The sequence below is a fragment of the Kogia breviceps genome, chromosome 17, assembly GCF_026419965.1.
Source record: "Kogia breviceps isolate mKogBre1 chromosome 17, mKogBre1 haplotype 1, whole genome shotgun sequence".
Lineage (NCBI taxonomy): Eukaryota > Metazoa > Chordata > Mammalia > Artiodactyla > Physeteridae > Kogia > Kogia breviceps.
In genome coordinates, this window is record NC_081326.1 from 77244880 (window position 1) to 77266244 (window position 21365).

The window sequence follows — 21365 nt, forward strand, 5'->3', positions numbered from 1 at the left end:
CACCCCCAGGTGGCCTCCCTCTCCCAGGGACGCCACCGTGACCCAGAGGAGGTGGGGACTTGGGGCTGAGCAGCTTCTGGTCGGGGCAGGGGCAGCATGGCTGAGACCAGCGCCCAGTCACCTCCTCAGACACCCATCTTGTTGGGCTGCGGCCGTGTGTCAGGGCACACCTGGCACGGCACAGCCTCGGGGTTCCACCAGAGGTGGGAACAGGAGCCCGGGGCTGCCCCCACCTCCGTGGCAAGCTCTGGGAGCAAGGTATCCCGAGGGCCACGCTCAGGACGTACCAAGTGGACCAGGCAGCCCAGTCAGTGCCAGGAAAACAGCAGGGCTGGGAAGGGGCCGGGGAGGCCTCAAGCCAGCATTATCAGGGGGGCCACTGAGAGGGAGGCCCCGGATGAGGGTTGGGTCAGGCCACCTACCTCATCCCAGAGGCCCAGAGCCGACCCCAGGTGAGCACCCCAGCACGTGGCTGCCCTTCCCCCTTCCCAGGGGCCTGTGGACTTGGCCCTTGTGTCCTCTGCGGCCTTGCCTTGGAGTCTGTTAGCCCCTCGAGTCAGCCACTTCCGGGCAGCCCTCAGGCACACGGGGCCTGGGAGTTCTGAGGCCCCACCTTGCAGGACAAGAAGTCTTGGGGTGCAGAGGGGACCCAGATCCCCCTCCCATGGTCCAGCCCAGGGGAGGCCGCCCCCGCGGGACTGGGACGGCCACCACCTCCTAGCAGCCCCGTGCCCTGGAGGCTGAGGGAGCTCACCGTGGACAGCACTTTATTGACACATTCAGACCCCTGGGCAGGGCTGGCACAGCTCCCAGGGTGCTGGCACCTCCCACGGGCCCAGTCTGCCGTCCCTGAGGGGGCAGGAGGGTGCCCCATAGGGGCAGAGAGGCGGCGGCGACCAGCCAGGCCTCTCCACAGCACACAGGTGGGGGGCCGGCTCCAGCCACGGGCAGCGAGGCAAGGCAGGCAGCTGCAGCACGGAGGGCCGGCCTGCAGCGGCTCAGGCCCCGGCCATCGGGGCCTCGTAGTTGAGCACGTAGTAGTCGTGGACGTACATGAGCACCGCCACCGGCTGCCCGATGATGAGCGTCAGCCACACGGCCGCGTTGCCGTAGTTGCCACGGAAGAAGCGGCCCACGATCCAGGCCAGTGGGATCTGGGGACACGGGGGGCCCGGTGAGCAGGCCTCAGCGACCACGGGGCTGTGGCTCCCGGGCGCGGGGAGGCGGCCGGGCCGCGCGGGGGGCTCACCTGCGCCATCATGCCCGTGAAGGCCCAGAGGCGGAACATGCGCAGAGGGATGCTCACCAGGTACTGGGTGGGGGCGAGAGCGGCGTCAGCGGACCCCTCGGCCACCCCCGCCCGAGGGGGGACAGGACGCACCCACAGGGCACTGACCTCGTGGAAGAAGGCCGAAGCCAGGAACACGCCCGTCCTGGCCGCCCACTTGCTGCTGCCCCTCCGGAGCATGGGCTTGTAGAAGTGTCTGCAGAAGGGAGCGGCCGTGGGGCGGGTGCCCGAGTCACGTGCCGCCCGCCCGCCCGCCCGCCCGCCCGCCCGCGGCTGCAGCGCCCACACCCACCTTAGGCACCACTTGTGTACGGGGATGTTCCAGTTCTGCCAAAAGTAGGTGACGGACTCAGAGTTCCTGGGGGTCGGGAGACGGCGGGTGACCGGGCTGCGCCACGGCCCTCGCCCCCCAGCCCCCGGCCCCACACCCAAGGCCACCCACCACCAGTCCCGATAGAACTCCCGGTCTCCGAAGTGCATGAGCTCGGCCACGGCGTTCAGGCAGGAGTGGAACAGCCAGTAGAAGAAGATGAGCCAGATGAGGTGGTTGGGGACCTGCGGGGAGGCGTGTGCCAGGTTCCAGAACACCCCCCCCCGCCCCCCGCGGGCCGCCCCCCACCAGGCTGCTCACCGCCAGCTTCAGGAGGCGCTCGATGATGCGGGAGTGGTCCATGTCCTGCAGAGACAGGCCGCAGCTGCTTCCCTCGGTCCCGCCCTCAGACCCCGCCCCGCGAGGGCCTGCCTGCTCACCTTGAAGGGCTTCATGGAGTTCTGGATGGTGGGGACCATCCACTACAAAGAGGGCAGGGCGTCAGCTCCCTGGCCGCCCGAGCTACCCTCCTCCAGCAACTCCCCCAACCCCGCACAGCGCGGCCCCCAGCCCAGCCTGCGTACCTGCTGAATCAGCCCCACCATGAGCTGTGTGAGGAACAGCTGGAGGAGGAAGCAGAGAAGAGTGGGCTGAACCCCCCAGTGCCCGGTGGCCCCCCGGCCCGCGAGGGCGCCAGCCTCCAGCCTCACCATCTCAAGGAGCCGCCGCAGCAGGAAACGCTTTCGGATGCGGGGCGAGCGGGGGAAGTTGAGCTCGTAACACAGGGTGGGGGCAAAGAGGAAGTAGTACAAATCTGCAACGGGAGGGTGGGGCTAGCAGGCCGAGGCCCCGGCCCCCCACAGCCCCCCTCGCCCGGGCCCCCAGCCGCGTTCTCACCGCGGTAGGTCAGGTTGTCAGGGTAGCTCACAGTGCACTGGGCAGCTCCCCCGTTGGCCTTCTTACCCGCAGCAGCTACGAGCAAGCGGCAGGGCGGGGTGAGGCTGCGATGCTGCCCAGGTCCAGCCCCACGGCAGGTGGCAGCCCCGGGTGGCCCCAGCCCCAGGCAGCCCCTCACCAGCCTTGGCCTTGGCCCTAGCCCTACGCTCTCGGCACCACAGGTTGACGTCCCGATAGGAGAACAGCTTGAGGAAGAGGATGGTGTACACCATCAGAGCCAGCACGGAGCCCACTGCAGGAGAGGCAAGCTCAGGCCACACGCCTCCCACACCGCCCACAGGAGAGCCACGGCCACAGGGGCAGCCCCTGTGGCTCGCCTAGGTCTCTCCTACAGGCCCCCGAGACAGGACGGGACGGGGGTGAGACGGGGGGCCCACCTGGAGTGATGGACTCAAGCAGGAAGGCCACAGCCGCCGGGAAACAGAGGATGGTGGCCAAGTTGACCGCGTGCAGCAGCAGCCCTGCCTGCTCCGTCAGGGCGCCCTGGGGGTGGGGGGGGGGCACGGCTCTTAGCCGGGGGGGCCCCACTCCCTGGCCAGAGGGCCTCCCTAGGGCACGGCCGCCAGGCCCGAGGCGCAGCCCCTCCCGGGAAAGCCGCACACGGCCCCAAGCCCTGAATGGAACACGGTGGCGTGAGGGGCCGACCTCCGGGCTGGGCGAGGGTGGGCGTGCGGGCGCTGCTTACCACGGCCAGGCGCTTCTCCACCTGGAACGCAGCCACGGCAAAGACGTTGGCCACTGAGGACAGAAGCGCCACAGGGCAGGTTCAGGCCCGGGTCAGCCCCGTCCCCACCCGAGGCCTCCTGCACGCTCAGCTCACCAATAACCAGGCACAGAGCGGGCCAGCTGTAGGGGTCCTTCAGAAACAGAGACACCACCTGGATGGGATCCACCAGGATGCCGTACCTGCGGATGGGCGGGGGGGGGGGGGGGGGGGGGGTGAGGGTCTGAGTGGGTGAAGGGCGGGGCCTGAGCTGGCAGTGGGCGGGGCGAGGCCAGGGCCCACTCACTTGATGAGGTTCTCTAAAAATAACCGTGCGTTGCTCAAGATCTGCAAAAGAGAGAGAGGGACACAACCCTGTCACCTCTGGCCCCAGAACGCCCACCCTAGCCCCTCCTGGCACCTGTGGGCAGAGCAGCAGCCTCCACCCTGCAGGCCCCGCCCTGTCTGACCTCACTCCGAGCCCTGTGGCTCGCAAGCCTCCCTGCGGGCACCAGCGCAGGGACAGGAAGCCCCTCGGCACTGCCCCCGGCACGCCAACGAGAAGGAGCCGACCCCGACGCCAGGCACGTCCCAGACGCCTGCGTCTTCAGCGGAAGAAAAAGACCCGCGCCTCCAGCAGCCCACATCCATCCCACTGCGCCGGCGAGGGCCCCAAGGCCACAGCAACAGTCCCAAAGTCCAAGCCTGCCCGACGGAGCTGCCACCCACACCCAGGGCACCACCCCGCGGGTCAGGCCAGTCCTCGCAGCGCCTGGCTGGGTGGCAGGCGCTGCACCGGGAGTGCCCACGCCCTGCGTGGGGTGGTGGGAAGAAGCGGGCCAGAGTCCTGAGGGGCTGCGGGAAGCGGGGCCTGGAGCGCCACACGGTGACTCACGGCCCTGCCCGCATCACCAGCAGCCGAGGATGGAGCCCCCACCACGAGCTCCTGCCTTAGCCGGCGGCTGGGCGCCGGGCTCTCCTCTGCAGGGACAGGGACCTGCGCCCCCCACCCCACAAGGCACAGGCCCCGTGCAGGTTACGCAAGGTTCTGCAGAAAAGTGATGTTTCTCCAGGGGACACTGGTGGGGTCCCTTACCTGGCAAGTTTCACGAGGAGATGACAAGCTCAGAGATGCAGGGGCCACCTGCCACACCCTCTCCCAGTCAAACGCCTGACCGGCCAGCTTACCAGGACACACGCGGTCCTACCGTGTCACCCCACCTGGTGGTGGCCTGTCCTGAGAGCTCACAGCAGGCGAGAGCTGGAGCTGCAAATAGGCAGCACCCACCTGGAGGCCCAGGATGCAGAGGAAACGCATCTCCTACAGGGAGGGTGTGGCAGAGGTACCAGAAGCAGGGGGAAGGCTTCGGGGCGGCACCGAAGGGCCAGGCAGGCCCAGAGGCTGCAGGAGAGCAGACGGCGCCGCCCAAGCAGCTGAGGGCCCACCCCGCACGAGCCCCTCTTCACAAACCCCGCCTCGGCCGGCAATGGCCTCCAGAGACCAGGGACACCGTCATCTCCTGGGTCTGGGCTGGCCTACGGCCCGCTCTCCCCCTGCCCAGGCAGCTTCTCACCCACCAGGCGGCACGGCGCCCCACAGCTCCCTGGGAGCCTCCTGGGGCCACAGACAAGGAAGGTGCGGGAGCCACACCCAAGACGGGCAGACGCGAGGGGCGGAGGGCCAAGGGCGCCGCGCCACATCAGCCCTGAGTGCCCGGGCCGAAGGCCGCGCCCTGGAGCACTGGACTCCAGCTCCCTGTGGGCCAGAGCTGCTGGCCCAGCCTGGCCAAGTGCCGGGGGAGCGGGGCCCCTGAAGCAGTGGCCTTGACCAGGCCGCAGAGCGAGGCAGGCGCAGGGCTCCCCGCGCTTACCCTCCTGAGACTGAGGGAGGGGGGCCAGGGGCCCACAGAGCTGGGGCCCGGGGCTGCAGGCCTGAGCCAAGGAACCGTATTCTCACCCCTGCTCCCCCGAGTCCGGGCCTGCCCGGGGGCTCCACACCCACGAGGGCCATTTGGAACATAAGAGGAAACTCTTCCCGGACGCCCAAGACCACTCACCGGTACTGCCAGGAGGCCCTGCCCCCACAGCGCCCCTTCCACAGCCCCAAGGCCCACCAGCCCATCTACTCCTTCCTGCCCCCACGCCAAGCCAGAGAAGCACCTCAGGAGACCCCAGCGCCCCTCGGGCACAGCCCACAGCACAAAGGCTCCCACGCTAGCCCTGCAGGCATCTCCTGGGATTCACCAGGGACGAGGGCTGAGTGTGAGCCCTCCGGGAGCCCAGTATGCAGCCGCTGCAGGGACCGCCACCGCGATCCATCTCCGCTCAGCCCAGCCACAAAAGCTCAGGCCACCTGCCCCAGGGGGCAGAGCCTGTGCCCCACCTGGCCACAGGGACAGCTGCTCCGAGACAGCAGCCTACTTACCAGCATCACCACGCACCAGTTCAGGAGGCCACGGTAGTTGTTGAAGCCGCTGTCAGAGCTGAACAGAGAATCCTGCAGGCGGTGGCACCTGGAAAGCAGGAGTGGGCGCCCGCAGAGCCCCAGGCGGGGAGAACCTCAGGCAAGGCCAAAAGCAGGCCCACGCCTCCCAGCCCCCGCAGACACCTGGGAACCCGGCCTCGCCCAGCCGCTCGCCCCGGGCCGCTCACCCCATCTGCCCACACGTCCTGCTCCCCATCTATCACCAGAGAGGGGCCAGGCCATGCCAAGCTCTCAGGAACACCCAGAGGCCTGCCGCTCCATGCTGCAGGTGGCTGGGGGCACGCCACAGACAGGAGCTGGCCACGCGGGCCCGGAGTGCCCCAGGCTGGGAGCCCACCTCCCTCCACAGATGCCTCTGGCTGCCGCCACACTCTCTGGCTAAGGAGTGGTGATGGGCCCACAGGAAGAGTCCACCCCAGGGGTCCGGGGGCCCATCCGGCAATGCTGGACAGATGGGGGGGCGAATCTGCCTTTGCAGTCGGCCCAGCCCACCACCACCCAGTGAGCCAAGGGCCCCACTCCAACCGCCTCCTCCCTCCATTTGGCCCACACAGGTCCCAGTGGGCACTGGCACCCGGGCACTGGGCACCCGATGGCAGGGAGATCTATAGTAGAAGCCAGCAGAGGCACTCATGGTGCCCACCGCCCACGAGCGCTCCCACACGGTGCGGGGGCTGGGGGGCTGGGGGGCAGAGACTCAGACCCCCACGGCCCTGCCTGATCCTCAGGGCGGGGCAGAGGTGCAGGGGCCGCAGCGCGGCGGGGCAAGGCTCAGAGCTGCTGCTGGTCCTTGGCTGCAGCCCCGCCTCACCCCAAGTGCCCTGCCACCAGGAGGCCTTCCACGGCGTTGAGCAAGGCCTCCGGTTTTGTAAGAGGAGAAGCCAGGGCCTCCCCTTCCCCCCGTGGACACAGCTCTACCTCAGGAGGAAGCTGGGGCACAGGAGAAGAGGGCCTCCGGGGGTGGCCCTGCCTCTGTGGCACGCCTGGCCACGGCTGGGGTCAGCACTCAGACGGCCGCACCCAGGAGATGCAGAGCCAGGGAGCACGAGACGCCACTCAGCATCTTCAGCCAGGGCAGTGCCGACGGCCTGACCTCTGCCTTCCCAGACCGAGGGCTGCCCACGCCCGGCCCACCCGCCTCTCCCAGTCACAGGCCTGGCCTCCTTGCACCTGCCCTCCAGCGCCATCCTGGACCGCACGCAGTGGGGCTGTGAGCTCCACCCCAGGCCCTCTTCTTCCTGAGTTTCTGCACCTGCCTTTCGGAGAGGCAAGCAGAGCTCCAAGGCTCAGCTCCCCAGAGAGGGCAGTCTCTGGGCCTCTCCACTACACGGGCTTGCCCAGAACCCTCCCCCAAATTCAAGCCCATTCGCTTTTACTGGAAGCGTCCCGAAGCCACCTCGTGCCACAACCTGCCAGCCGCCATCTGCATGTCTACGCCTGGCTCGACACGCCCAGGGGACTGTTTCACAACAGCGTGACCCCTGCCCGCTCTGGGCCACTGAGAAGACCACACTGACTCTATCTGCAGCAATCTCTAGGATGAAAATGGGGATGGGGAAAGGGTGGCATTTTCCAAACCTGACAGCAAATAATAAAGCTCTTCCAGATCACTGCTGTCAGGCTCCTAAGGCCTTCCCCGAGCCACACACACCCGCCCCTCAGGCCCCTCCACCGGCCTTCTGACCACCCCCAGCCCAGGCAGCTCCGTGCCCCCAGAGGTCGGAGGGCCCGACTCAGGGAAGGAAGCCCACCACCCGCCAATCCCCCCCGAGGTCCAGCCTTGCCGATGCAGTCAGCTGCAGTGGACCAGAGGGCACCAGGCATGGTTGGCATGGACGCAGGGCCTGGCCGCCTTGCCCAGAGCTCTGTCACCCTCTCCCCTACTGCAGGCGCTGCCCACGCCTCTGTGCCCTCCAGCGGCCCAGCCACCTGCTCCCAAGTCCCACCCAGCCAGCAAGGCCATTCTAACTCATCACAGATATCGCCTCTTTCACCAGCTCACAGCAGCACTGGGAGGCGGGCACACGGGGAAACTGAGGCTCACCGAGGTTCAAAGCCTGCCTAGAGGCGCAGCCCCAAGTGTGGACCACACACGCAGGACCACACGGTCCAGCTCCAGGGCCAGTTAGAACAAGGAGGGGGCAGGGTGCCAGCTCACCTCCCAGTTGCCACCCCCTTGGCACTTCCTCCAGGTGGGGGGGCTCCCCGTGTCCTCCGTCCATGCTAGAGAGGGAGAAACAGAGGACACCCCAGAAGCAAACCCGTGGGAGAGCCCCACGACAAGAAGGCCCTGCCTGGAGGGCCCATGAACCAAGGGCTGGAGGGCACACAGGGGGTGCACCCGAAAGGAATGAGCTGAGAGGCAGGGGTAAAGGGGCGGCCCTCCTTCCGGCCCCACCCAGAGCCTGACCGGCCTGCCAGGGCAAGGTGAGCAGGAAGTGTCGGGAGGGGAGGGAGGAGGAAGGAAGAGGAACAAGCAGGGAGGAGGGGCGGCAGAGGCCAGATGCCAAGAGGGCAGCCAGAGCAAGGCCTAGTTCTGCCCCCAGGAGACCCCAAACCCTGCAGCATCTGGCATGAGGGACAAGCACACGTAGCGTGTGTGTCCTGCAGATCCGAGGGGACTGCCGTGGCCCATCCCTGCCACCTACTGGCCCTCTTCCCAAGGGTCCAGACCTTGAGCGGGGGCAGTCAGGGCTCCCGCTCGCCCAGGGCAACTAGCAGGAGTGCAGGAGAGGCTTCTGGCCTCCTGGCCTGTGTAGAGCGGGAAAGTGACTGGCCACCCAGGGTGACAGCTTGGCCCAAAGGTGGCACCCCCCCCATCGCATACAAAATGACCCCCAATCCCACCCCCTCCAGAGGGAGGTGGAGCCAGCCACGCCCCTGTCTCCTGGGGCGGGGGATAATGTGGGGAGTTAGCAGAGAGGACTCAGGACACCCCTTCCCTTTGCATCCTCCCTCATTCCCACCTCAGGCCCACAGGAAGCCAGCACTGCTCAGGGGAGCCGCCCTCCTCCCCCACGGTGCAATCATGAACTCTGCGCCGGACCTTTGCTCACCTGCCGAGATGATCTTATCTCCCAGGTGAGCTGTGCGCACCCCAAGGGCAAGGACAGCGCCTGCACCCCAGCTGCCCTTGCCCATTCCCTCCCCACAGTACTCAGTGAAAAAAGCCTCGGTTCTCCTTTAATGAGAGAGCAAATCCTTGCCAACGCACTGACAGATTGCCCACTTCCTCCTTGATAATAATGTCTAGCTCTGGAGCTGCTTCCAAAGCCAGAGTCCCTGAGGGCCCCTTGGCCAGGATGAAGGCTATGGTGTGGGGAGGGGGCGTGGGGGATGGCAAAGGGAACGCCTGGAGCCAGCTGCAGGACTCAGCCGATGCCCAGGTGGGCCAGGTCCTCCCCATCAGCCACAGCTTGCCCCCTACCCCCTTCCCATCAGTCATTCAGCTAAGCAGGGAGACCACCTGTGGGTGTGCCCACTTCAAACCCCTCTCCTGTACCCCAGCCAGGGGTGACAGTCCCAATACAGGACTCATCTCGGACCCTAGGGCAGGCATTTGCGCTGGTAATATAAGTAGGACCCCAGGCCAGTCAATCACTGGGTAAAGGACGAGGGACCTTTGTGAAGACCATTCTTGGGAGGGTCTGCAAGGGATGAGAAACCCTCTCGCACTGCCCCCTGCCCCTTTCCTCAGGCAGTCCCAAGCTCCTGCTGGCCCACTCCCCAGCCAGCCCACCCTCCTCTGGGAGCCTTATCGACTCACAAGGCACCCCTCATAGCCCTCAGGAGGGGCTCCCTTCATCACACACCGCCAGATGCCATCCATCTTCTTCCAGGAAGAGGACAGTATGGGTGGCTGGAACCAGCCCACCTCGGGCTCCAGGCTCTGGGCTCACCCTGGGAAAGAGCCTCAGGACCCACCTAAAGATGTGCATTGGGAGGGGCGTCTGGAAGCTGGGCCGCTGCTGGCTCCCCTCGGCGCCCCCACCTGTGTGACCTTGTCAGGCGACCCTCCACCCCTAACCTCCCCCGAACTTTCCCCGCGGAGGCCCAAGGGGCACACCTGTCCACGCAAAGTCCGGAAGCCAGGCTCTCGGACTCGGAGCCCAAGCGCCAGGCTCTCGGGCTCGGAATCCGAGCTACGGCGGACACGCCTGGGGGAACAGCGAGAGTCGCGCAGGCCCCGGGTTGGGGTCAAAGGTTAGGGGTCAGGCGCACCGCTACCTCAAATCCCACTGGCCGCTGCCCACGTCGACGTCTCCGTCCTTGTCCTTCTCCGAGGCAGGCGCGTCCCCCCCGGCGCCCACGTCCCGTACCTCCTCTTCCGCCGCCACCGCGGGCCCGCTGCCGCCCTGGCTCGAGGGCCGCGACCCCGTCCTCCGGCGCCGGGAGCCGCTCGCGCCGCTGCGGTCGCCCATGGCCTCAGCCCGCACCCAGCCGCGGCGGAGTCGTGGCCCACCGGGCTCGCAGCGCCCGAGGCCCGAGGCCCCGCCTCCGGACCCTCGGCCAGAGGCCGCCACCGCCCCCTGTCGGCCGCCGTAGCTCGTGCCGCCAATCAGCGCGCACCCGCCGGGTCTTCCCCGAGCCCGCGGCAACGTCGCTCCCGGAGCGGCTAACTGGCCCATGGCTGCGGCGCGCGTCCATTTGTAATCCACTGGCGCGCGGGGCACGCTGGGAGTTGTAGTCTCATGGCGCGAGCCGGAGAGCTGAGGCGAGCGCGCAGCGAGGGGCGGACGCTGCTCCCCGAGGGCCTCGGCGGAAAACTCGCGGCTTCCTGGCAGCTGGAAGCCCCTCCTGACCGCTGCCTGACCCTTGTCCCGCTCTTTCAGGGTTTCGTCATGCCTCACCCCAGGCGCGGGGTATGGGGATGTAGGTTATTTATGAAATGCCTCGTGCGTTACTGTCAGACAGACACCTAGCGCGTTGGTGCTCCGCGAGCCCTCTAGTTACTACCGTAGGCCCCCGCTTTTCCTCCGCTTAGGTTGTTCAGACAAGCGCCAGGCCAAAGGATGGAGCGAGAGAAAGGCCCCAGGCCCCGCATCCCGGGTACCTCCGCCTGGCCCACCTACTCCCAGCGCAGCACATCTCCCCTGCAGGCCCAGGACGGGGCGGGGCAAGGCAAGGGTGCTGCCCTCGCCCCCGCAATGGGCACGCCCGGCCCGCCTCTCCACCCGGCCCCCTTCTGCCCTCGTCCGCAGACTTGCAGAGCTTCCCACGTTTCGCACCCGGGCCAGTTTTGCCTGGGCGTGGGGATCCTGAAGTGCCAATTCGCGGGGGCCCAGAGGCTTCTGTGTCATTGTACAGTCTACAGTCATCCAGTCGTTAAATGAAGCAACTAATACACCATAACAATTGCACGGTGAGAACTATAGGCGGGCAAGTCCGGTCCCACTTGGCTTGACCTGCATTTTGCAAAGAGCGTGGAGTGTGAGCATCCTGGATTTCCGGATGCGAGGGTTCACCCGGGGGCTCAGGCCTGGTTTACCCAAGAAACACCCCTAGCCGCAGAACCCACTCCATTCACTCCCCTGAGGTAAGCAAGGCTGAGAAGATCACCTCTCTGAAAGCAAATAAATCCAGAGGCTCAGCCTGAGGTCAGCCCTCCTTCCCTCCGGGCTTACCCTGGATCCACCACCTCCACGGACAGGCACCTGGGCCCCCTGGTGACACGTTCTTCTGCCACCGGACCATTTGCAGCTGATACCGGCCTGGCATCCCTTCCTGGCAGTCTGAGGCTGCCTTGCAGGTGTTTTCAAGTAGCCTGCTAAAGGGGCCGCCCTCATTGGACGCCAGAACCCCTCCTGTGTGCCCACATGGCCCAGCCTCGGTGGGTCAGGACCAGCCCCGTCTCCTATCCAGTGTCCAAGAACGTTCGTCTGTTCCTAGGCGGACCTGAGCCAGGGGGAGCTAGGCCTTTCTGAGTACTGATCCCAAGGGAGGTCGGACGCAGGAGAGGGTCCTCTTGGGAGCCCGCAGCGTAGGGGTGAGCCGTGGGAGCTCTGCCCCTCCCTCCCCATGCCCTCTCCCAGGCAGCTAGTAGTAAGCGCCCCACCCACGCCCACGTGTCTCCGCGCACCTTCTCGCCAGGTCATCCTCCAATACAGAGCCAAGACTAGAGGGCCGGCCCGGACTGGCACGCTGATTGGTAGAGGAGAAGATCGACGGCTCAGGCTGCCAGTAGGCCCAGAGAGGCTGAGCACAGTAGCCAACGAGGAGTGAAGGGCCGTGTTAGAAGCGGCTGCCTGTGTCTGCGTCCAGGCTCCAAGTCGTCGGCAGACAAGAAACAGTAGGAGTGAGGGGACCAGGGTGGACTGGGGCCAGCCAGAAAGGACCGATCTGACCTGTGGCTGTGGGGGAACCAAGGGTTCCACCACCGAAGTTGAGAGCAAGATCAAGGCCTCGAGCCAATGGGAAGGCATGGGCTGTGAAGGCACCAATAAGGAAGAGCCCCTGGGCCTGTCTGAGGGAGGCGGAGGCCTGTGGTTGATAGTGGGCGGGACCTCTAGGAGGGAGGTGGGCCCTACACCAGCTCCGCCCACAGCCCCAGCACCTCAGGATCCTGGGTGAGGTGCGGCCCAGAGCCGCCACAAGGGAGGAAAAAGGTCACAGTAGGTGAGGTTGTTTGGGGACAAATGTGTGCATGAGGAGTTGTCGAAGAAAGCTCGGTGGCGAGTCTCCCTGCTGGTGGAAGCAACACCTGGCCCGGGGTGAGGAACCTGCAGGTCTGGCCGAATAAAGGGCTGGGAGGGTTTTGGGGTTTAGAAAGGGCCTCGGGCTGACACTAGGTTGGAGGTGCCGCGGGCAGGCCAAGGAAGCCTGTGAGGGAAGACACTGGACATGGTGATCAGCAGCCTGTGCCACCTGTTCTCTGGAATGCAAAGTTCTGTCCATGGACACCTGTGGAGACAAGGGTGGGCTCGTCCCAGGCACCGGGGAGGCAGCCTCCATCCTTCCACCCCCACTGCCCCTTAGAGTCTTGGAGAAGCAGAAACAGTCAGTCCAGACCCCGAAGCTGAGGAGCCCTGGGGAGGAGTGGACCTCTAAGAGCCTTCCTCGCTGCCATTGCTGCCCACCCAGGTGTGAATCTGAGTTTAGGAGGGGTGGGGTATTGGGCAGGGCTTAAGTCAAAGGCAGCCCTTGAACAAGTTGTTTCTCTCCCTGAGGCTCAGAATCTCGATATGAAAATGAGGCAATGATTCCGACCTATCCTCTACCGACACTGGGGGCTTTCCTGAGGTTGTTAAGGCTGATAGTGCTCCCCGGAAGGGGGCGCCCACCTCCAGGTGAGCCCCACCCTGAGCAGCAGGTCCGCAGGCTCTGGTCTGTTGCAGGTCAGTCTCCCCTGCTGTCCATACCAGTGGCGTCTGGGTGGGCCTGTCCCCTGCCAGGGTGCAGACAGCTGCTCTGGCCCTGGGCTGACCTGGTTTGACCACATGTCTCCAAAGATGTGGGACCTCTCAGCTCATGCCTACCTACCTGGGTGCCGAGGGCATTTGCTGGGATAGGGGTCCATGTCCCTGGGCTCTCTGAGCCCAGCACAGCCCTGCCCCTCATCTCCTCAACGTGACATCCTGTCTAGAGCCCGAGGGCTGTGGGTGGCTGTGGGAACTCCTATGACCCCTGGGCACCTCCTCCCCAGAGCCAGCCTGGCCCAGCTACCTATGGAGGGCTCCTCAGGGTGGGAACATATCCCCTGAATCCGGGAGTCAGGATGTGGACAGCAGACTGCAGGAAAGGGTCAGACCCCACACCCTCTGCTGTCCCCATTTTCTCCAGTGGCATCGAGGAAGGCTCGCTGGTGGCTGTCAGGCCTGTAGGGACAGCAGGAGCCCCTACAGGAAGAGTGGGGGTACCCCAGGCCACAGGATTACAGGCCCTGCTGTACCTACTCTAGCCATTCTAGATCAGTCCTGGGCTAGATCTGACTGTAGCCTCCCCCAGTTCCTGGCACAGAGCGGATTCACCTGCCACAGGAGAAATGCTAACTGCCTTGCCTTCAGGGGTGTGCTCTTGCCTTTGGTCTGACAAGCCGGCCCTCCAGGGTGGAAGACTGCCTTCTCGCAAAAGAAGACCCGGGCGCACCCCAGCAAAAGGCAGCGGCGCGACTCCAAGGCTGCGTGGGTGGCATGCCACTCCCAGCGCTGGGCCTGCGCCTGCCCGACCTCTGAGGTGCGGCAGGACCAGTAAGACGCCCCCTAGGTGACCCCAGCGCCCCCTGCTGCGCGGGCCCAGCCCTGTATACATCAGCCCGACACTCCAAGTTCTATCAAGAGTGGCATTTATTCTCCTCGTGGAGGTGCGGTGCTCCGGGGAGCTGGTGCTATTGTGCTTAGGAAGGAGGTCTGTCCGTCCGTCCGTCTGTCCGGCCGGCCCGGCCCCAAACGGGGGCGGAAGAGGGGCGCGGCCCGAGTAAAAATCCCGGCCTGTTCCGGGTGGGAGTATGTACAAGGCGGCGGGGCGCAGGCGGGGGTGGGGGCGGGGCGGGCCGGCGGCCGCAGCCCCCACCCGGGGCCCCCGCATCTCGGGCCCTACTCGTAGAATCAGTACAAAATAGGTGCTACCTAAACGTTCCTTCTACCTGAATTCGCTAAGTCGGTTATTGTGCTGCTTAGTTAGGGGGCGGGAGGGGGCCCATGGCTTTCCACGGCGGCGGGGTGTGGGGAGAAGCGGGAGACCCCGGCCGGCCCACAGCCCTCCGGCCTTCTCCTTAGGTAGGTAGATAGGCATGTGGGGTAGGGTGGGGTGCCTGTGTGTGCGTGTGCATGCGGGTGTGCCCCGCGCAAGCTGGGCAGGCCCCGGCTGGGGAGCTGTGTGAACACCAAGCTGGGATGTCGGGGTCTTGGACGTGGGCTCTGCTGTGCTGGCCTCTCAGGTCCGGGTCCACCCCTGCGGGAGCAGCTGAGTAGCAGCCAGGCTTGGTACCCACGGGGATGGGGCTAGCCAGGTCAAATGCTCCAGCGTGCCACTTTTCTTCTGGCCCGGGGCCCTGGACTGACGTGACAGAGCCCCCATTGCCAGAGGATGGAAGGAATGGGATCCAGTATGGGTGGCCCTGGTGGTGCTGGGTCTTGGGGCCCTCGGTCTGTGCCACCTGAGCTGAGAACCCAGGCCCAAGTCAAAGGCAGAGCCCCACTGCCCCCAGCACTGGCTCGGCGCTGGGGCAGGGAGGAGTGAGGGGCCCACGGTTAGGTCTAGGGCCCGCGGCTCTCTCTGCCCCTGCGGCCATCCCTGGCCCACCCAAGTCCTTTGGGCCCGTCACAAACATGCACACACACACACCTCCCCCGCAGGTCGCCGCGTCCCTAGCGGACTCAGAAGGGGGCCTGGAACATAGTTGGTGCCTAATGAAGGATTGGTGGGTGATGAACGACTGAAGGAGGGGTCTTGGGGGGCAACCACCCCGCCCCTGAAACCATTACACCCGCCGGCCTCTGCCGTGGGGGGGAGGGGGAGGAGGAGGGAGGAGGAGGGGGAAGAAAGTCTGCGCGTCCGGCCCCGCGCAGTGTCCCTGATCTAGGGGCCTATGGGGTGGGTAGGGCAGGGGGATACCTGATTCTCAGTAACTCTAGAGGCGGCGGCAGCTTCGCATGCAGTGCGCGTTATTGCTCTATAGTCGGCTTCGGACTAACTAAGAGGGACAGGGAGCGGGCAGCCCCGGGAAGGGACGGGAGGTGGGTTGGGGCTGCATGCAGTGACGTCACAAAGGCGGCGGCCAATGGGGCGGGCCCTTGGGGCGGGGTCGCCGCCGAGGCTTTGGCATAGACGGGCGTAAGTTGGCAACAGAGTGAGGGCGGGGCCTGGGGTTCCAGGGAGGGGGCCGGCCTCTGAGAGGCGGGGCCTGAGGCTCCCAAGAGGCGGAGCCCGGGTGGGGCGGGGTTCAGGGGCGGGGAAAGTGATCCCGGACATCCCAAGCCCCTGGCGTCGGCGGGAAGGATAGGGGCCGCAGCGCCCCTTCCCTGACCCGAGTGCAATCCGTTCATAAATATAACGTACAAATACAGAAAGAAACCCGACGCATCCGCAACCCCCCCCCAGGGGGCTTTACCCGCAAAGCGAATACAGAGAGGTGTGTAGAGGGCTGTGCCCAGGCCTCCCTGCCGGGCCCCAGAAATCCGTCCTCCAACACCGAATGCCCGGGTACGAGGGAGGGGGCCCCGGGGCAGGGCGGGAGCGGGTTCTGAGGAGGTCGGTAAGTCCATGCGATTTGATATGCGTCATTATTATTCGTTATGGAGGACAGAGCCCGGGAAGCTGGGCTGGAAGAATTCGGATTTGGCAGGGGATGCGAGGCGAGGGTAGGAGAGCGGCTCGGACTGAGGCCCCAGAAGGAACCCAAGGGAGAGAGGTGCCGCCATCCGCCCCCCTCCCCGATCCCCAACGCGTCTAACACTCCTGGGGTTCAACGAACACTGAGGGGTAGGGACGCCTCTGCAGCCCCCCATCCTGCTCCTCCCCCGCCTGCTGCTGGGGAGGGACCGGCTCCCTGGACGTCTAGGCCGCAGGCCTGGCCCTGGAAGGCTTGGGAAGGGGTGGGGAAGACCTGAGTCTCTGCGACACGATCCAGGGGCGCAGAAGAGGGAGGAAGGGGGCGCTCCCTACCTCACCCCACCCCGGTCTTCAGAGACCTAACTCGGAGATGAGGTTCGGTTCTGGGTCTCCTCGACCCTATTGCTGGGAAGAAGCCTGGGGCACCCTGGAGGGGAAGGGAGGGGGTTCGGGGTGGGTCTCCCCTCGGGACCCTATTGCTTGAAGGGGCCGGCAAGGCCCCTGGCGGGCGGGGCGGGGCCGGGCCCCCTCCCCCTATTGCTGTGAGGAGGGGCCCGCCCTCCGGCCCCTCCGCCTGTTCGCCGGCGGAGACCTCCCTGGGGGCCCGTATTGCTGAGAGCCGACCGGCTGGCGGAGGCACCGCCGCCCTAGGCCTGCACAGGGCTGAGCTGCGGCGACGCGGCGGGCGCCGGGGCCGGGGGGCCGCCGGCGGCGGCGCCCTTGAAGCAGGCCGACTCGTAGTGCTTGTTGAGATAGGACTTGAGCGCGAAGCTCTTCTTGCAGCGCTTGCACTGGAAGTGCTTGAAGGCCGAGTGCGTCTGCATGTGCGCGCGCAGGTTGGAGCGGTCGGCGAAGGCCTTGCCGCAGTGCGCGCAGCCGAAGGGTTTCTCGCCGGTGTGGGAGCGCATGTGGCCCTGCAGCAGCCAGGGCCTGGAGAAGGCCTTGCCGCACACGCCGCACTTGTGGCGCAGGTCGTGCGTGAGCAGGTGCATGGCCATGGCCGGCATGGACACGTACACCTTGCCGCACGTCGGGCAGCGCCGCGCCAGCTGACTGTCCAGGCTGCGGTGCGTCTGCTTGTGGCGGCTCAGGTTCGACGACGTGGCGTACGTTTTGCCGCACTCGCCGCACGCGTGCCGGCCTCCCGCGCTGCCGGCCCCAGGCCCCGCGCGCGCCTCGGTGCTCGCCCCCGCGCGCGCGCCTCCCCGACCCCCGGCCCCCGATCCCGCGCCGCGCGTGCCTGCCCCGACCCCGCCTCCGCCGTCGCCGTCGGGGGCCGCCGCCGAGGCCGTGGAGGGGGCGGCGGCGGCATTGGCGTTGGCGGCCTTGCGGCGGGAGCGCCCGTCGGTGATGAAGAAGGCGTCAGCAGCGTAGCCCTCGCTGACCGCCGCATCGCCGTTGATGTAGCCACCCGCGGCTGTGGCCAGCTCCGGGCGCGGGGAGGGCGGCGGCGCTGAGCCCGCAGCCGCCGGGCCCAGCTCTCCCCGCACGGCCGCAGCGTACATGGGCTCCGGGGACGGCCCTTTGAGCAGGGCCGCCTCGGCGTCGCCATCGTAGACAGAGGCAGGCCCCGCGTAGTCGTTGAGGTATCCTAAGGGCCGAGGCGGACAGACAGGGAGACAGCGGGAGGGGAACCGGGCAGCGGGAGAGACGCACACGGGAGGGCGGCGGGAGACAGCGGGGTCCGGGAAGGAGAGAACAAGGAGGACAAAGAATAAGGGGCCGAGGGACCGCGGGGCAGGGAGGGGAAGAGAGGAGAGGAGAGATGAGACAGGGCCCGGTCCGGCCCCGCCCCACCCTCGCAGGAGGAGGAAAAGAGTCGCATCTTCGGGCGCGGCCGCCCCCCCCCTCCCGCGGAGCTTCAAGGTCAGGGGGGAGGGGCGGCGCTTCCCTCGCCCTCCTTCCCCTCCTCCCCCTCCCCCTCTCCCTCCCCCTCGGGTTCTCCCCACTTCAGCAGTTTTCCCTGATTATGCAACACACTGCAGACCCGCAGCGCACAAAGCCAGGACCGCCTGTCCAGGGACCCCGTCGCTCCCGCTCTCAGGGCTCCCAGCGGCTTTTCCACCGTGCTGAGAACCCGCGTCTAGCCTTGGTGCTGACCCTCCACGGTGCTCGAGGTCTCCGCACAAGCCCTGGAGAACTCTACCTCCCGCAGACCCGCTAGCACCTCCCTTTCACCTCCCGGGTCTCCCACTGCTCACTGTATCTGAGCACCTCCAGCTCCAGCCCTGTCTCCCTCCTTCCACTCCGCCTCTGCCCGCACTCCCTTCGGCCCTCCTGCAGCCGTGGGTCCTACCTTGTTCTGCGCCCTCTTCCCCCAGGCCCTAACCCTTCATGGGGGCCCTCCTCAGCCCCAGGACAGAGGACCAGGAAGACGCTGCACTGAAGACAGTGCCAGGGCGTCCACCAGGGGACACCTTCACAGGGACAAACTGCAGGCAGGCAGCATTATTCATGCCGGCAACTGCAGCTGTTCTCAAGGCATGAGATGGATCTCACAACCTCCAAGTCACAAATGCACACCCCACACAATACAGGCTCTGGCTTCTTCGGGGTTACACTCAGCCTCTCAGACACTGTCAATCCTGGAGTCCCCTCAGGGTGGGCTGCATGCTGACCCAGGCCTGTGCCACCTACTCATGCAGGGTCAGACACGCAGCCACCCAGAGCCACCCAGACACTCTCAGCTAGGCTCACCAGTCACATGGGCGCAAAGCAGCCTCAGAGTCACATGGTCCCACGGAGTGGCACACAGACAGCCACACACTCATGCAGGGTCACACACAAGCGCACACAGTCACATGGCCACACGCAGTCACATGGGCTCACACAGGCTCGCACACAGGCTTGTGCTTCTTCAGGTCACACTTGTCTTACCACCCCAGGCTGCTGGCACTCTCAGGCCTCTTGCCTGCATGCCGGCAGTGGTCCTTGAATTGGGCGCCCTCACACAAAGAGCCTCCCCCTGCCTCCAGCACTTCGGACTTCCCTGCCCACAGCCCACCTGCCCACACACTTCTCCCTGACCCTGGATTCAGGGAAGAAGACACTGCTGCTGCCTCGGCTGGGACCTTTGCCCTGACAGGTGGGCCGCCCCCACTGGACCCCATGGCTACTCCCTGGAGCTCACAGCACTTCCCTGATGACCCCAGCAGGGGTCCTGGAGATGTAGCCAAAGAAGAAAAGAGGGCTCTGAAGCAGGCTCAGTTTTCTGAGTGTGGGTTTGCATGCATCGCTGAGTCCTGTCATGTCAGCAGGTGTCCGTGCTGTGTTGGCCAGGGTGTGGGTCAGTGGGTACCTTCAGGTACCTCCTGTTCCTGACCCCTGTCCCCCACACGCTCTCCTGCATTGACACTCTCCCTGCCCAGCCTTGGCTCCGTTCTGGCCTACCTCTGCCTTCCCCTCTCCCTACCCCCCATCTCCATCCCCTCCAAGTCCCACTCCAGCCACTGCCTCCTGCCGGTTCTGGTCCCCTCGGGTCTATTTCCTGGGGATCCTGCTCCCTCCAGCCCCACACTCTGGCCCTCCACCCCTTCCGGCCCTGCCCTGGGCCCCTCGCCGCCCCCAGCCTCATCCCAGCTCACACCTTTCTCCTGCAGCCGCTCGCCGAGGTCGCTTCGGGCGCGCCCGTAGGAGCTCTCGAGGTCTGCCGAGGAGAACGTGTCAAGTTTGACCTTCTTGACCAGGAAGGATCTGGGCATGATTCCTGCGGGGCTCCGGCGCTGTGGGCCTGCGGAGCCGGGACGCGGGGGGGCTGCGGCCGCGGCGGGGCCCCGTCACCATCCGAGGAACGGCGGAAGCAGCGCGGGTCCCCACTCTGGCCTTTGGGTGCTGCCGCACGAGCGCCGTCCTCTCTCCTGCCTGCCTGTCCTGCGTTTCCTCCTCTGCCCCTCCGGATCCCTTTTCTTCTCCTTCCTTCCTTCTCTTCTCCTCTTCTCTCTTCTCCTCTTCTCTCCTCTCTTCTCTTCCTTCCTTCCTTCCTTTCCTCCTCTGGTCCCGGCTTCCCAGCCCGCAGTGCCGCCCCTGGACAGGCGGGGGAGGAGGCTGGGAGGGCGGGGAGGGGGGGAGCGGCTCCGTCCCGGGCCCGGAGGCTGCGAGTGGGTGCAGGGCTGGCCCGGCTCCGCGGCCCCCTTCCCCTCCCCCCCGCCACCGCGGCGGAGCCTCAGTCAGCGACCCCCCATGCCCCCGCAGGTGGCGGCGCCGGGCCCGGAGAACGGGGCGGCGACGGCAGTGCCGGCGGCTTCAGCACCGCGGCCAGCGCCGCCCGGCCAGCACCGCGGCCAGCGACCGGGCGGGCAGAGCCGGCGCGAGCTGCGAGGGGCGGGCCGCGGGGGCTCGGCCGCCGGGCGGGGGTCCTCGGTGGGGGTCTCTGGGAGGCTCGCTTTATTGTTCTGCAGCCGGAGCGAGCGGCGGCGGCGGCGGCGGCGGCGGCGGGCGGCGGGCGGCGGGCGGGGGTCCTCGGGGGGAGGGGTGCGCTGGGAGGGCGGGCCGAGGGAAGGTGGGAGGGAGGGACGGGGGCTCCGGGGGCGGGGCTCGGCCCTCCGACAGCTCCTGGGCCCGGCCTCCTGCACCCGCGGCCGCCTCTGCCTGCGGCCCGGCCCAGCCTCCGGCTTTTAAAGCCCAGGAGCTGCGGGAGGGGGGTGGGAGGGGTGGGGGAGAGGACGGCGGAAATGGCTGCGCTGGGCCGGGCCCCCGCCAGGATCTCCTGGGAGGGGTCTTGGGGATGCCGCGGCCCCGCTTGTGTGGAGTTCCCCCGAGAGACTCCAGGAACGGAGGCCCAGCTGTCCGCAGCATTGTGGGGCGTGGGGGGAGAGGTGGAAACGGGCCTGGGACCCACGAGCCCGGACTTGGGATCTTTGGGGGAGGAACGCAGGGCGGACCCCAGAATGGTCCGGCCAGTCAAGCTCTCGGGTGTGGAGGCGAGGGATCTACGGGGGCAGGTGGGGGAGGCGGGCGGGCGGCGAAGGAGCGAATGCTGAGGCAGCGAGAGTGCAGGGTGGAATGCTGCGCGCGCCCTGTGCCGCAGTGGCTCCCTGCCGCTCGGTCACCCGGGCTGACCCCGCGCCCGCTGGAGAGGCCTCCTCCACCCCGGCCTTCCTCCCAGGGGTCGGAGGTCGCGACGCAGCGAGCGGGATGTGAAGGGGGACAGGGGCTGCTTTGCCCTTGCTCCAGAAATTCGGTTTCGCTGCTGGTTTTCCGCCCTCCCGCGCGCCTGCAGCTCCCCCACGCGGCCCCGCAACCAGGCGGATAACCCTTCCCCCGGCCGCCCGCCCCGAGTTTGCAGCCCCCATGACGTCAGGCGCAGCAGCCAATGGCTGGCGCGGGGGTGCGGGGAGTTCCGGGCCGCACAATG

At 66.9% G+C, this 21365-nt stretch overlaps 2 protein-coding genes across 2 annotated transcripts; both read right to left on the reverse strand.

The window, feature by feature from the left end:
- Positions 1–750: 750 nt before the first annotated feature.
- DGAT1 (diacylglycerol O-acyltransferase 1) lies at positions 751–10263 on the reverse strand. Its single transcript, XM_059043332.2, has 17 exons — positions 9971–10263; positions 5684–5771; positions 3566–3606; positions 3376–3461; positions 3241–3293; positions 2933–3038; positions 2674–2787; positions 2496–2570; positions 2309–2412; positions 2183–2221; positions 2039–2080; positions 1920–1964; positions 1731–1843; positions 1581–1646; positions 1397–1484; positions 1250–1312; positions 751–1154 (listed from the first exon to the last, which is right to left on the reverse strand). The coding sequence occupies exons 1-17, from the start codon at positions 10162–10164 to the stop codon at positions 999–1001; spliced, it is 1473 nt and encodes a 490-aa protein (XP_058899315.1). The 5' UTR covers positions 10165–10263; the 3' UTR covers positions 751–998.
- A 3744-nt stretch (positions 10264–14007) lies between these two features.
- On the reverse strand, positions 14008–20268 carry SCRT1 (scratch family transcriptional repressor 1). The gene is made up of 2 exons (XM_059043357.2): positions 19599–20268; positions 14008–17603 (listed from the first exon to the last, which is right to left on the reverse strand). The coding sequence occupies exons 1-2, from the start codon at positions 19711–19713 to the stop codon at positions 16660–16662; spliced, it is 1059 nt and encodes a 352-aa protein (XP_058899340.1). The 5' UTR covers positions 19714–20268; the 3' UTR covers positions 14008–16659.
- Positions 20269–21365: the final 1097 nt, after the last annotated feature.